Source organism: Myotis nattereri (genome assembly GCF_964212035.1).
Source record: "Myotis nattereri genome assembly, chromosome: 4".
Classification (NCBI taxonomy): domain Eukaryota; kingdom Metazoa; phylum Chordata; class Mammalia; order Chiroptera; family Vespertilionidae; genus Myotis; species Myotis nattereri.
In genome coordinates, this window is record NC_138079.1 from 111446873 (window position 1) to 111463489 (window position 16617).

Consider the following 16617-nt stretch of genomic DNA (forward strand, 5'->3'; position numbering starts at 1 on the left):
TGAAGAGAAATGCCATTTTTTATTCCCAGGTCTCCTTGAATTCCTCACTGGTGGTTTACTTGTGTAGGTATAAAGACTTTCTCAGAGTAGTTTGGGCTCAAACTTTTAGGTGGGCATTTCCAAATCCCTAGACACCATCCCCAGCCATGGCATTCAGTAGAGAGCAGGTACTGCCTGGAGCACTGCCTTGCCCACGCTGCGGACTCCCCCTGCTGGTCAAGCACGCCATCACAGGCTGGTGTCGACCAGTTGGCCAGGATGCTGGAGCACGTGCTTCCTTCTGTTTATAGCATTGAGAACTTTCTTCCTGGGACCCAGCTGCATTTGTATGCTCTGAAGGTCCTCATCAGAGCAAAGCAACAGAGCTTCTAGATCAATCTGCTCTCTCATGAAAAACGGAAGGAATTGTTCCAGGTGGTGGGACTGCAGGAACACTTCCAGGGGCGTAGCGTCCCCCTCATCTTCCTCCCACTCCACCACATCCTCATCCCAAGGCAAGGCCTCTTCCAAGCTGTTTCCATCTCCCTCTTCATCAGCCTCTGCTTCCTCAGGCTGTGCTGCTCCTTGTCGCTGAAACAATTCACTGGACACTTTAAACTCCAACCCTCTCTTGTCATCTGACATGTCTTCAGGACTCAATATTCTGTTCCTTTTAAAAACAATATTCCCTAGACCTGGACGACTGAGAATGGATTCGTGTTGTGCACAGCTGTCCTCTGCTGAGAGCTTCTCTCTGGACTCCCCTGAGAATGTGTCTTCTTCCTCCTCGCTGAACACTTCCATCACATTCCTCTGCCCGTTTCGGCACCCCTTCCCTCCCTGCTCTGCTGTATCTTTATTCTTCTTGAACTGTATCTTGAAGGTGCCTTTAATGCTCTTAGACAGTGACCCAAATGTGCTGGAAGCAGATGCATTTGAAAGGGATGACCTAGAAAGAGTGCTCTTGGAAGAAGAGAGAGTCCCGGCTTCCTCCTTTCTGTAGGTGCGGGCCATCTTGTTCTGGTGCTTCTCCTGGAGCCTCTCACACTCTTTGATCTGCCTCCTGGCATTCTTCTGAGCCTGCTCCTTCAGCCTGGTGACCTTCTTGGGGTTCATGATGTTCTGGGCAGTGGCTGCCTTATCCAGGAGAGCAACACATTCATTCTGCTCTCTGCTGGCAGCAGCATCCAGTGGAGACTGTAAATCATTGTCCAAGGCAAAGATGTTGGCACCAAAGTTGATCAGGAATGAGACGCAGTGGGCATGACCATTGGAGGCCGCGTAATGTAGAGGAGTGTTTCCCCAGATGTCGCATCTATCAGGGTCCCCTCTAGAAGAGAAAATATCAAAAATACAGCTCATGTTTCCTCTGAATATAAGGTCCTAATAAAGAAAGGAAGAAAGAACAGTGCCTGTTCGTCCTGCCTTGGCATTGTTAGAGGATAATGACTGAAAGTCTAGGTGCCGGGAGCCGGTCCATGCTTGCTGTTTCAAGGGACCTGGCATATATGGCATACTGTTCTTAATATGTTTGCTCACCTTCTTGGCACTATGTGTTTTAACTAAGGTCTCTGAGAAAGGTTGTTTCCCCAGGTAGGGATTTTCCCCTGAAGTTAGGGAGGGAATAAAACCTCTTAACTAAGTGCCAGGTGGGTAATTAATCACTTTAACTACAAACAATCATGCTTAAGCTACATAATCTTTACTCCCTGGAATGGAGCCCTAACCTTTGGAATAGAGATTGATAGGATTGGAATCAACTGGTATAAATACAGTTGTAACAAGACAACAGCAGACAGAACTTAGGAGACAGAAAGAAGACAGAACCTACACGGAACCTAGAGACAGAAGAACTTCACTGGAGAGAACATGGCAAAAGATCCTGGACTGAACCTGACTACAGAAATTGGCAAGAGAACCTGACTAGAACCTGGCTGGAGAACCTGGAGAACCTGGCTGGAGAACCTAGCAAGAGACCATGGACACAGAACCTGGCTGGAGATCCTGGCTGGAGATCCTGGCTAGGCTGCTGATCAACTGAACACTGTCTCTGTGTCATTCCTTCTTCGCCGACTCCGTCCACACCTTTGGGGACCCCTGGACCCGCTGGGGTTGGACCCTGGCATCTAGGTATGTCCCATCCGGACATCACACGGCCAGAAACAGAAAGAGCCCATTTCTATCCTGGGTCTCATTTATTTTAAGCAAGAAAATATTTCCAAAACACTCCCTCAAAAAGCAACTTTCCTGTCTCATTGGCCAGAATTGGTTCACATGCCTAATGAGAGGGAAAGAAAGCTGCGACATATAACTCAGATTAATTAAAATTTCTCCAGTAAACGTTTCACAACTGGCTCATCCAGGAAAACAATCAAAGCCCTGCTTTATAATGTGTGCCAGTTTATGTGGTGTAAACACAGCCGCCATAGGGAATTTCAAGCTACTTATGCAACATTCCTGGACATGGAATTTGGAGGATGTGCTGTAGCAGACCATTATATGTTATTCCCACCATGTAGATAGAATAGCCATGCATAATCTTAAGAGAAGAAATAATAGTAAAATAATTAGGAAATAAAATCATTTTTAGTATTTTTAAATATAATTCTTTAAATTATGGGTTTATATAATTTTATTAATAATGTTTGTGTTTTACTCTCAAACTTCCCAGCAATCTAGCAGTCATCTTTCATGAGCTACTAAGAGCAGTTTCCAGCACACCACTCCCCCCTCCCCTGAGTCACAGAGCAAAGTAAAGCAGCCATTATTCACAGGAACATCGCCACCGATCCCTCCACTTACTTCCATGCAATTACAGTGTCACACATGTGAAGAGTTTTGCAGTGTTTTAAGGTGGAATTGGGGCCACTAGTAGATGATATTCAGGCCAGAGACCCATTCCTGGTACAGAGACGGCCATGGTAGGTGCTCAGTGAAGACCTATGAAGTCGATGCATGTCTACTGAAGTCCTGCCCCAGTTTCCCCACCCCACCCCACCCCAGGGCTTGAGTTACAAACAGGCACAAATGGAAAGTAAAGTGGTACCTATTGTTGCCCACGGCCCTGGCCCCACATCATGCTGAGAATTCTGATAATACCGGTCCTAAGAGCCCCAGCCCAGACTTCCTAAATGAGAATCTGGGTCCCCAGATTGCCAGCTCACTGCCAGGCTGAGAAGAGCTGTACTAGTTAATGTGGCCTAACCAGAGTCTAACAATTTGATGAGTCTGATTCCTAGCTCCCCTGTGGAAACCCTGGCCTCCTCATGCCTTTCAATTAAGAGCATTTATACATTCACTGCCCCCTTCTCCCCGCTGCCAACAACCAACCCAGTCTTCATCTTCGAGCAGGAAGATGAGATAATTATTGGATGAGTGAAACAAGACCAAGAGTGGGTGATGGACCGCCCAGGGGCACACAGGCAGCACACCTGGGCTCCGGCACCACACAGTCATGCTTACACACCCCTGCTCTCCTCCGTTCCCAGCGACAGGGCTTCAAGCTGTTCTAGGCTCAGTTTCCTCATCTGCAAATTGAGAATAATATTACCTACTCACAGAATTGTTACGTGAATAAGTTAATATGCAAATCATTAGAGAAGTGCTTGGCACATCGTGAATATTCAATAAACATCACCTATTATCATTTCCCTTGTCTCAAAACTCCAAATCCTTGACGTGGCATAGCTTTCCCTCACACCATTCAGCAGATTCCTGCAGCCCTGCAACAGCTCGTGTGGTTTTCCAACACGCACGGACTTGCTGATTTGTCAGAGGTTGATGCCCTGCCCCCCAAGCAGATAACCTACCTCAGAGGGCAAAGCCTGTCCGCCCTCTTCGTTTCTTTCGTTTTTGTTTCTTTCTTTTTTCTTTTTTTCAATCCTCACCCAAGGATATGGTTTTATTGATTTATTTTATTGGCTTTTGAAATTTTTTTAAATTAAAAAATTTTCTATCACCATGTATTCCCTCTATGCCCTCTTCCATTTCCACCAACCCTCCTCTCATTCCACAGTCACCTCTCTCTCTCTCTCTTTCTCTCTTTTTTTGCTTTTGCTCAATACTTCTACCCCCCCCCCCCCCCCCCCCCCGCCAGGGCTGTCTGCCTGCTCTCTGTCTATGAGTCTTGTCTCTATTTTGCTTGGTAGTTCAGCTTGTTCATTAAATTCCACATATGAAATCATATGGTATTTGTCTTTCTCTGACTAACTTATTTCACCTACATTAATGTTTTTCAGGTCCATCTATGCTGTTGCAAAAGGTAAAATTTTCTTCCTTTTTACAGAAGAGTAGGGGAGAGAGAGAGAGAGAGAGAGAGAGAGAGAGAGAGAGAGAGAGAGAAGAGATGAGAGCTGAAAGGAAATCAAACCCACCCACTAGGTGACAGACCAGCAGAGGACACTCGGCTCAGATGGACTAGAAAGTCCCAAACGTGAAAGTGGCCCAGCCTCATTTCGTGGAACAGCTTTCGATCACCTTATCCCGCACAACAGGAGGCAGCGGCACCGAGGGCCAGACGGCAGGCCACCGATACCAATGGCGCCTGCAGCCCACAGCCTCCATGGCCAGCACTAATCAGTCTGAAGGACAATGAACTCTATCCAATCAGACTAGAACAGTTACATCCCCCAGCCTCCACACCTTTTGATTTTTACACATAAAATTCAACTCCAAGGACAGTGGAGGCTGAATCCTAACCTTCCCAGGTGTGGCTCCATCCCTCTTCCCTCTAATAAACTCCCCTGTTGCTGGCTCCATCCGCCTAATTCCAACCCACGACCTTTTGGTGTATGGGATGATGCTCCAACCAGTTGAGCCACCCTGCCGGGGCAAGGCCTGTGTCTTTTTATCCTTTGTGGCATCTACATCTCCTGGCAGGAGTGTGAAACTCAGCCGGAAGACGCAGAGCGGGTGGTGTGAGAAGGGAACAGGGCCAGCTTTGTCCTTCCAAGCTCCCTCTAGGAAGATGGGAAACAGCAGGCACAGTATTGCCAGAACTTCCAGTTTCAAGCCAGAAATCCAGGATTTCATGAGAAACTTTTTGGTTTTTAAATGTTGGCTCAGATTTAAAAGGAAAAGACAGTGAAGTCCAAATAAAACTATCTCTGGGCTACAGCCAGCCAGTAAACTGGCGGCTGGCAACCTCCTCACCGGGTGACTGCCTGCCAGGTGGGGAGCCCAGAGTTGTCTTACATGCGAGCAGAGTGCACGGAGCTGCACGGAGGCGGGGAAGGAAGTGTTAGATGACACAGCTGTGTTGGGCGGCTGCCTCCCAGGGGCTCTGGGCACGGCCTGATTTACTTGTCTTGGACCAAAGGAAGCCTCTCCACAGCAGTGCACTTATTGCTGTAACTAAACACCACATTTGAAGGACAAAGCGATGAAGACATTACTATAAATATCACAAAACACACTGATTACTTTGTCTGCAATTAGTCTTGGGGTTGAAGAACTTACAAAAGAAATTATTGAGAGGAGTGAGCGGTGGTGGGATGTTAAAGGGTATTAGAAGCTTGGGTTAGCCCTAGCCAGTTTGGCTCAAGGGTTGGCATTTCTGTCTGAGGACTGGTGGGTTTCGGGTTCACTTCTGATCAAGGGCATATACCTCCTTGGTTACAGCCTCAGTTCCGGCTGGGGCGTGTGTGGGAGACAACCAATTGATGCGTCTCACATCAATGTTCCTCTCTCTCTCTGTCTCGCCTCGCCCCGCTTCCTCTCTTTCTAAAAATCAATGGGGAAAAAATATCCTCTGGTGAGGGTTAACAAAAACATTTTTTTTTTAAAAAAAAGAAGCTTGGGTTAAATCTACACACGTCAAGCCACAGAGTAGTGGAATTTTCCATCTCAAGGGATCTTCAATGATCCTTTCAAGATAGAAGTAACATGAAGAAAACCTGTGGTGACAGCAAAGATGGGTCTTCTGCCCTAGCTGGTTTGGCTCAGTGGATAGAGTGTCGGCCTGCAGACTAAAGGGTCCCAGGTTCTCGCCAAGGGCACATGCCCGGGTTGTGGGCTTGATCACCCCCTAGTATGGGGCATGCAGGAGGCAGCCAATCCATGATTCTCTCTCATCATTAATGTTTCTCTTTCTACCTCTCTCCCTTCCTCTTTGGAATCAATAATAATAATAATAAAAGAGTCTTCTGTTAAGAATATTTTGAATGCAAAATTCCAGGTTTACAGATGAAGCCATCAGTAGTGACTCACGCCCCAGTGCATCTCGGTTATGTCCACTTGAAGAAATTCTACTGACAAACCACCTTCCAAATGGATGTGCAACTGACATCAAAACATTTTCCAGTGACAGGTTTCCTGGGGTCTTCAAACTCAGTTTTTGTCGTTCAACCCGGATGTCTATATAAATATAAATTCTCCATGAAATCATTATATACACATCCAGCCAGGTGTTCATAAATGGGCCCCACCTCATGAGTCCAATATTGATATTACATGGTTTCCTGTGGACACATTTAATGATGTTGATTTTTTTTTCCTATCTCCCCTTTTTTTTAAAAGAGAAACTCACTGAAAAGATTTTTAAATAACCATATTTTGCCCTTGGATTTTGGTAGATCAGTACATTGGGGCAATACTTTTACAGCTGGATTGCTCCTACTGTCACTAAATAGGCAATTTGCTTATATTAAATTACTATGCACATTTGTTCCATTTCAACTTCCCCTTGGAAGTTGACTTGATTTTGTGTGAATTTCTTTCTCAGAAAAAAAAAAATCATTCTTTCAAAGACGTTTTTCCACATAAGAAGGAATATTAAGACTCACTAATAATCAAAGAAATTAAAATGAAAACAATCCCTACCCTATATGCACCTATCAGATAGGCAGTGATTAAGAATAGCAGTCCAGTCCTGACCGGTTTTGCTCAGTGGATAGAGTGCCGGCCTGCGGACTGAAGGGTCCCGGGTTCGATTCCGGTCAAGGGCATGTACCTTGGTTGTGGGCACATACCCGGTGGGGGGTGTGCAGGAGTCAGCTGATCGATGTTCCTCTCTCATTGATGTTTCTAGCTCTCTATCCCTCTCCCTTCCTTTCTGTAAAAAATCAATAAAATATATTTTTAAAAAAGAATAGCAGTCTGGCTGGGCAGGAGGTGGGGACGGACACAGCTGGAGGACACATGAAGGCCTTCCGTTCCAGCCCAGCATTGTGCCACAGCCTCTAGCACAGGGCATGCTCTTGAATCAACAACCTGTCTCTGAGAATTTATCCTAAGGGAATACCAGATCCTCGTGTAAAGACAAATGTCAAGAATGTTTGTCCTAAGTTATTTATAACAAAGACTGGATTTAAGCTAAACATCATGAACAAGCAACTGATTAACTAAATTATGAGGAAATCATAACACAAACCATGTAGCCATTAAAAATGGGCAGGATCTCGACTCTAAGTCCAAGTGGTCCATGATGTGTTGCCAAATAATGAGAAGCAGATTTTAGAAGAGTTTGTATAATATAATGGCCCTTTTCATGGGGAGTATACATGTGTGAGCCTGTTCGCACAGGAAAAAGTCTGGGAGGACATATATTCAAATGTCGATGACTGTGAGGATTGATGTGGTTTTTATTTTATTAAATGTATCTTTCCAATATGATATGAAATGTTACAATAAGTAGTTTTCCTTTAAAATCAGAGAGGAAAAAAGCATTTCCATTTTAGAAAATGAAACAAGATCAAAAGATGGAAAAACCAAGATGGTGGCATAGGTAAACACTGGAGTTAGCTGCCTCGAACAACCACTTCACAAATACAACTAAAAGACGGAACGGACATCGCCCAGAACCACAGGAAGGCTGGCTGAGGGGAAATTCTTCAACTAGAAGGAAACAGAACAGCATACCGAGACTCAGAGGAGGCGCAGTGCGGAAAACACAAAGGTGCGGAGGTGCGCGCAGAGCGGGCTGGTAGCTGAGGGCGCGGTTGTTGTTTTCAATTGGAAGGGAGGCACAGATTCTGGGCTCCGGTTCTGGGCAAGTCTCTGGGGATCCGGACTCAAGCGGGAGAAGTGGGACTGTCTGGCATCAGTCAGAACGCGAGGGCAGTTTTCTCTCCAAGGTTTGCAGCGGTTGCTGGGACTCTGAGAGGCAGAGCCTCTGGGGACAGGACTGAGAGCAGCCATAACTGCTCCCTCCACCTGCTCAGTTGATCCCGTGCGAACCGCCCCACCCAAGCCCTGTGCAGAGCCATTTGCCGAATAGCCTCAGGCAAAGGCTAGATTAGCACCTCCCTAGAGGACAGAAGTTTTCCCACTGCAGACACAGCTGATTCTCACAGCCAGTTGGCCTGGAGGTCAAATCCCCCTAGTATTAACTACAACAGTCAAGGCTTAACTACAACAAGACTGCGCACAAAGACCACTAGGGGGTACACCAAGAAAGCATAAAAAATGCGGAGACAAAGAAACAGGACAAAACTGTCAATGGAGGATATTGAGTTCAGAACCACACTTTTAAGGTCTCTCAAGAACTGTCTAGAAGCTGCCGATAAAGTTATTGAGATCCTCAAGAAATCTAATGAGACCCTCGATGTTGTGATAAAGAACCAACTAGAAATTAAGCATACACGGACTGAAATAACGAATATTATACAGACTCCCAACAGCAGACCAGAGGAGCACAAGAATCAAGGCAAAGATTTGAAATACGAAGAAGCAAAAAACACCCAACCAGAAAAGCAAAATGAAAAAAGAATCCAAAAATACGAAGATAGTGTAAGGAGCCTCTGGGACAGCTTCAAGCGTACCAACATCCGAATTATAGGGGTGCCAGGAGATGAGAGAGAGCAAGATATTGAAAACCTATTTGAAGAAATAATGACAGAAAACTTCCCCTACCTGGTGAAAGAAATAGACTTACAAGTCCAGCAAGCGTAGAGAACACCAAACAAAAGGAATCCACAGAGGACCACACCAAGACACATCATAATTAAAATGCCAAGAGCAAAAGACAAAGAGAGAATCTTAAAAGCAGCAAGGGAAAGAAACTCAGTTACCTACAAGGGAATACCCATACGACTGTCAGCTGATTTCTCAATAGAAACTTTTCAGGCCAGAAGGGAGGGGCAAGAAATATTTAAAGTGATAAATGCCAAGAACCTACAACCAAGATTACTTTATCCAGCAAAGCTATCATTCAGAATTGAAGGTCAGATAAAGAGCTTCACAGATAAGGAAAAGCTAAAGGAGTTCATCACCACCAAACCAGTATTATATGAAATGCTGAAAGGTATTCTTTAAGAAGAGGAAGAAGAAGAAAAAGGTAAAGATACTAATTAGGAACAACAAATATGCATCTATCAACAAGTGAATCTAAGAATCAAGTGAATAAATAATCTGATGAACAGAATGAACTGGTGATTATAATAGAATCAGGGACATAGAAAGGGAATGGACTCACTATTCTTGGTGGGGAAAGGGGTGTGGGATATGAGGGAAGAGACTGGACAAAAATTGTGCACCTAGGGATGAGGACAGTGGGGGTGGGGGGGTAAGGGCAGAGGGTGGGGTGGGAACTGGGTGGAGGGGAGCTATGGGGGGAAAAAAAGAGGAACAAATGTAATAATCTTAACAATAAATATTTACTAAAAAAAAATGAAAAAAAAACTAAAAAATTCATGAACATTTTAAAAACAAAATAACATTTTGTGTAATTTTGACCATCTTTCCAGTGTAGAATGACACGTGTAATTATTACTTTCCATCATTAAATTTAACTAAGAAAGCAAAACAGTTTTTTTCTTAACAAAGGCAGAGTTTGGATATTAATGGTTACCACATGGTCTCAGTTGGGTAGTGACAGATAAACACTGAAATCATCAGACTGGAATAGACCTCAGTGACTGATTAACTTCTAAATTCAATTTTTAATTGGTTTCCCTTTTTAGCTCCCTTAAATCTAATTGGCAATTGGATCTCACACAGGTTCCTGAAGATTGGCTATGGTCAAAATGCGAGGTGACTTAGGAAAACCCTCAAAAAACATTTTTTTCAGCCCATAAGCTGGGCCAACTTACCACAACCAGTCTTAAATGCTTCTGGGAGAAGGAAGCAAAATCTGAGATGTGCTAGACCAATCAGAAGACAAGAGTTGAGAAGGAAGGACTAGAAGAAGTAGGGCCAGAAGAATTTGCCCACAGTGTTTAATAAATACAACTTAATGGACTGGATTTTGAGATTGCATTGAGAGAAATTACCTTGTCAAATAAATGGGAAAAGGGTGAACTGTATAGCAAATTGTGTTGAGATAAGTGATTAATGACTTGGGGAAGGTATAATGAGATCAAAACCTCAAGCCTTAAATCAAAATAAAGAATATATGAATTAAGTATTCAAAATAAATAACTTAATAAAATAAATAAAACTTAAAAACTGCTAAAAACATATTTTCATTTATATTTAAAATATTTGTTGTAAAAATGTGAAGTATGAATTGTGAAAATATTTGTAACATCATGACAAAAGACTGGTATTATAACTTTAAAAATAATTTTTTATGTATCGATGAGAAATGTTGAAGATCTCAATAAAAACATGGGACAAGCCCTGGCTGGGCTTGCAGGTTCCCTCCCACCCTAGTTGGGGCGCATGCGAGAGGCAACCAATCGATGTGTCTCTCTCACATCAATGTTTCTCTCTCTCTCTCTCTCTCTCTCTCCCTCCCTCCCTCCCTCCCTTTCACTCTCTCTGAAAAGTAATGGAAAAAATTGTTTAAAAAGTGGGAGATTATAAACACACAGTTCACAAAAGTAGAAATATGGCCACTAAACATAAAAAGAATTTTCAACTTCACTAGTAACCAAGGAAAGGAGCATTAAAGCCACCATGATATATCATTTTGGACCTATGATATTGACAAAAATGTGTACTTACTTTCTAAAGAATAATTTGTCAATATATACAAAAAACTATTTAAATTGTGCATATGTCAATTTAAATCTTACTTTGGAGAAGTTAGCCTCAAGAAAATGAGAGCAAAGATTTATGTACAAATGTACTCATCACAGCAGAGTTTAAATAATGGGAAACAAATTATATATCCAGAAAAGAGACTTAGTAAGAAATATATTTATTGCCTTGAATAACAGGTCCCTAAAAATTAAATTATAAAAGAATGTATAGTCACAGAGAAAAATTGTCATTATATACTGAGGTTTAAAAAAAAAGGATGCTACCAAAAATGTCTACTTAGATATCATTTTGTGTGTGTGTGTGTGTGTGTATAAATATACACACATTTATACAATACCTATACATGTATATTTATATACACTACTAGAGGCCTGGTGCACAAAAATTTATGCACTCAGGGGGGTCTCTCAGCCTGGCCTGTGCCCTCTCGCAGTCTGGGATCCCTCGGGGGATGACCACCTGCTGGCTTAGACCCGCTACTTGGAGGATTGGGCCTAAGCTGGCAGTCAGACATCCCTCTGGCAGCCCAGGAGCCCTCGGGGGATGTCCACTTGCCAGCGGGGAGCAGGCCTAAGCTGCAGTCGGACATCCTTAGCACTGCTGAGGAGGCGGGACAGGCTCCCACCACCACCGCTGTACTGGTAGCCATTAGCCTGGCTTGTGGCTGAGCAGAGCTCCCCCTGTGGGAGCGCACTGACCACCAGGGGGCAGCTCCTGCATTGAGCATCTGCCCCCTGGTGGTCAGTGTCTGTCATAGTGACCAGTCATTCCCAGTCATTCTGCTATTAGGGTCAATTTGCATATTACCTTTTTATTATATAGGAGTGCCTGGCCAGCCTGGGTGAGGGGCTGATGGCTGTTTGCAGGCTGGCCACAACCCCCAGCCACCCAAGCTCCCAGTGGAGCCTGGCTGGAAGCAGGTATCTGGGATTTATTTCTCTTCTATAATTGAAACTTTGTTGCCATGAGCGGAGGCCACAGCCGGCTCAGGGAAGGTGGGAAGCTTGGCTTCTTCCATTGCCCAAGCAACCAAGCCTCCTGCTTGCTCCAGCTCCATGGCTGCCGGCCGCCATCTTGGTTGGGTTAATGTGCATATAGTCGCTCTGATTGGCTGGTGGGTGTGGCTTAGGGCATAGCAAAGGTATGGTCAATTAGCATCTTTGTCTTTTATTTGTGTAGCTATATATTATACTAGAGGCCTGGTGCATGAAATTTGTGCACTGGGGAGGGGGCGGGGTGTGTCCCTCAGCCCACCCTGCATCCTCTTCAATTTGGGACCCCTCAGGGGACATCCATCTCACAATCCAGGACTGCTGGCTCCCAACCGCTCGCCTGTCTGCCTCCCTGATTGCCCCTAACTGCTTCTGCCTGCCAGCCTGATCACCCCCTAACCACTCTCCTGACAGCCTGATTGAGGCCTATCTACTCACTTGCCGGCCCGATCACACCTAACTGCCCTCCCCTGCTGGCCATCTTGTGACTACATGGGGGCAGCCATCTTGTGCGAGGGTGTGATGGTTAATTTGCATATTACCTCTTTATTATATAGGATATACAACATACAACTGTTAATAGCATAACATTATACAACATTTTTCTTTTATAATTTGTGTGCATATATATGGTTTATTTTCTGGGTTCAGCTTAAGTTACATTTGTCATAAATAAAGACCAGCAGAATAATAAGCATAAGATAATGTTTTAGGCATACCAAAGGAGAGAGATAAAGATTGATATGGAGAGAGGGAGGGAGGGTGGACGGGAGGGAGGAAGGGAGAAAGAGAGAGAGAGAGAGAGAGAGAGAGAGAGAGAGAGAGAGAGAACCTAGGCATTGCCATTGCCATTTAAATTGGACCTCAAAGGGAGCAAGGGCTTCCACAGTTGTGAAGGAGCTGCCATCATGCGTTTGGAGAGGTGGAACACTCTGAGTAGAGAAAGTTTGGGAGAGGGGAGAGCTGGCAGGGTGTGGTGTTATGATCTGGAGAACACTGATTGATGGGGGTGGGGCAAAGTGTCATCAGCAGAAGGGATGGGAAAGCGCCATTCCACTGACTTCCTCATTCAGTTCTCAACTCAGAAACTCTGCCCACTGCCTTTGGTTCTTCTAACTTTTCCTAAAGTGCCCTACTTCAATAAAGGGTGCCAACACTCCCAAGATGTTGAAGCCAGAGCCTGGGGCCTTGATCCTCTTGCTCCTTTATCCACCTACCCAACATCCAGTCAATCATAATGAGTTGTACATTTAAACTGCCATCAAATCCATTCATATCTCCAATTAGCACTGCTCTACCCTTGCTCATCTCTCATCTAGACCAGTAAGAGAGACCAGGCTTTCTCTCTTATGGCTGCACAGCTGCCTGAGCAAATCTGGCAAACACAAACTACCCGGCGCGGCCCTGTGCAGACCCATGGCAATGCTGCCCGTGCCCCGCACGGAGTTTGCAAGGCTCTGTGATCTGCTCTTGTCTCTTACAGCTTGGCCTCTCTCACTCAAGCCATGACCAGCCATACGCAACTTCTTCAGTTCCGAGAGTGCACAGTGCTCTCACGTGGAAACACTCCTCCCACCTTCATTTGGCCAACTCCTTCTCATCCTTCAAATCCCAACTGAAATGCTCCAGAAAAGCCTTTGCTCACCCCCGTTGTAGCACATATCATACATGACTTAATTTCTGTCTTCCTCTCTCAAATCCGATCACCATGAGGACAATATGTGTCTCTTGTTGACTGCAGCATCCCCAGCAGCTAGCAGAATGGCTGACACATAGCTGACATGTATAAATAAACAAGTGTTGAATTGAAATAAACTCACTGAGCTCCTTTGTTCACACTTTTTTCTTTGTTTACCCCCTCTTGGGTTATGGTTGCCAACATAGCCTGGCCCCTCTGTTAACGTGCAGAAGAAAAGAGCTAGCTGGCTCTGAGCTAGAATCTGTAGGGAGGAGGGAGGGGTTGTGCATGGATGTGTCTGACTGCCAGAGAGGTGATGAAGGTAAGACAGACTTAAGGTCTCTTTTACAGCTTGTAAAGTCAGCAACTTCATCTAAGAATCATGGACCCGCCCTAGGATTAAAAGTTAACAGAAGGCTATGGGATTTTAATGGCAGAGATAAAAAAATAAAATGACATCATTGGTTCCAGTCAGAGTTGACATCTTAAAACCAAGTAAAACAGTGATCTCTTTTTCAAAGGGGCAACCATTTATATTATGGATAAGATTTTTTAAGGCACAGAATTAAAATATCTTCCCCATGAGGGTGATAACATGCCTTAGAGTTCAGGGTTTCGCCCCGGTATGCGGCTCACAGAGGACGAGCCTGCCCCACGTTGCCAGTTCTCAGTGAGTAAAGAGGGCATCTCCAGGCAATGTTCCCCCCTTCTCCAGAAAGACAATTATTTAGTCTAGAAGGAGGGTAAAGTATTTTCACTGAATTCCCTGCTCTTGCTGCTGGCCTGCCAAACCCTACGGAAACAGTTTCCAGGGGAAGCTCCAGGCTGCACTCACCCTCTGCTGCAGATGATCTCCAGGGCTTCCAGGTTCCCGTGGTAGGCGGCCAGGAGTGTGGGCGTCATGCCATCCTCATCAGAGAGGTTCAGATCCCTCCTGGTCGCCTCTTTCAGAAGTTCTAGGTAGCTGTCACTGGCAGCTTGGTGGTAGCGAGAGGACATGTTTCCTGCTCACCGACGCTTGGCCAGGTATCAACTCCAGGCAGAGCAGGATGTTGGTGGAGCAGCCTTCCTACAAAGCAGGTTAATCAGTGACAAGGAAGAGTGTCACCCAGGGCAAAGCTCACTCCAGTCTCCCTCCTGGAAGACAGCCAGAAACACTGATGGCACTGAACTTGGACTCTTTCTTTCCAGAATGGCCATGACGTTAAATATTGAGGACTGCTGTGTGTTCATCTTGAGTGCTTTGGGGACACATTTAATTTTTGAATTTCCATGAACAAGTCTTGAATATAATATTGGTTATCTAGGCTTAGAATGTTGAAAATAATTGCCAAAAAACTCAGAACTAGTTTAGGGAACTAAACCAGTTTCCCTGGGGAGGCCTATTTTTAGAGTTGTTTTATTGAGGTTCAATTTACATACTGTGAAACTCATCCATTTTAAGTAGACAATTCAATGATCATTAGTAAATTTACAGCGTTGTGTAATTATCACCATAATCCAATTTTAGAACATGTCCATCACCCCAAAATCTCCCTTATGCTCACTTATAGTCAATCCTCATTCCCACTCCCAGCTCAGGAAACCAGCGATCTGCTTTGTGTCTCTATAATCTTGCTTTTCATGGGAATTCCCTATAAATGGAATCATAAAATATACAGTGTTTTTTAAAACATGTATTGAACTACATTTTTAGATTTTTAAAAATGCATTCTTTTTTTTTCTTCCAACTTTATTTTGTATTGGTGTCAGTTTTACAGCTTAGTGTTTAGACAATCATATACTTTACATAGTATTCCCATCAATTGGTGCCATGGTTATCACAATGTTATTGATTATATTCCCTACCAGTATGTTTTACTTACATCTCCATGACTATGTTGTCACTACCAATTTGAACTTCTTAATCCCTTCATCTCTTTCACCCAGTCCCCCAATGTCCCTCCCTTCTGGCAACAACCAATTCACTCTCTGTGTCCATGAATCTGTTGCAATTTTATTCATTTATTTTGTTCTTTAGATTCCATATATAATTGAAACCATATGGTATTTGTTTTCCTCTGACTTTTTTTAATGAGCATAATACCCTCTAGGTCCATTCATACTGTCGTAAATGGTAAGATTTCATTCTTTTTTATGGCCCACTCATCTATTGACAGTCACTTAGGTTGCTTTCATGTTTTGGCTATTATAAAAAATACTGCAATGAACATAAAGGTGATATATTCTTTCCAATAAAATAAGTGTTTTAAGTTTCTTTGGACAAATCTCCAGAAGTGGAATCGCTGGATCATAAGACAGTTCCATTTTTAATTTTTTTAGGAAACTCCATACCGTTTTCCACAGTGGCTGCACCAGTCTGCATTCTCACCAACAGTGCATGAGGGTTCCCTTTTCTCCACATCCTCACCAACACTTATCATTTGTGGATTTATTCATGATAGCTATTCTGACAGGTGTAAGGTGATTTTAATTTGCTTTATGGTTTTAATCTCATTGTGGTTTTAATTTGCATTTCTCTGCCATCGAGCATCTTTTCATATGTCTAGTGGCCATCTGTGTGTTCTCTTTGGGGAAGTATTTGCTCAGGTTCCTCGCCCATTTCTTAATTGTATTGTTTGTTTGTTTACTTTTTGGGTTTTTTTGATGTTGAGTTGTAAGCGTTCTTTATAAATTTTGCATATTAACTACTTATCAGATGTATCATTGGTGAACATGCTCTCCCATTTAGGTTATTTCTTCCCTTTGTTGATTTTCTTTGCTGTGCAAAAATATTTTAGTTTGCTGTAGTCCCATTCATTTATTTTATCATTTGTTTCCCTTGCCCAAGGAGATATATCAGAAAAAATATTGCTATAGAAATGTCCGAGATACTGCCTATGTTTTCTTTTAGGATTTTTATGGTTTTGAGTCTTACATTTAGGTTTTTAATTCATTTTTAGTTTATTCTTAAATATGGTGTGAAGAGGTGATCTAGTTTTATTTTTTTTTTTGCATGTATCTGTCCAGTATTTACAACACCATTTATTGAATAGATCATCTTTA

At 43.6% G+C, this 16617-nt stretch overlaps 1 protein-coding gene across 1 annotated transcript; it reads right to left on the reverse strand.

Annotated features, from left to right (window-relative positions):
• Positions 1 to 228: 228 nt before the first annotated feature.
• ANKS4B (ankyrin repeat and sterile alpha motif domain containing 4B) lies at positions 229 to 14571 on the reverse strand (the record flags this gene model as incomplete). Its single annotated transcript, XM_081090463.1, has 2 exons — positions 229 to 1309; positions 14408 to 14571. The coding sequence occupies 2 exons, from the start codon at positions 14569 to 14571 to the stop codon at positions 229 to 231; spliced, it is 1245 nt and encodes a 414-aa protein (XP_080946589.1).
• Positions 14572 to 16617: the final 2046 nt, after the last annotated feature.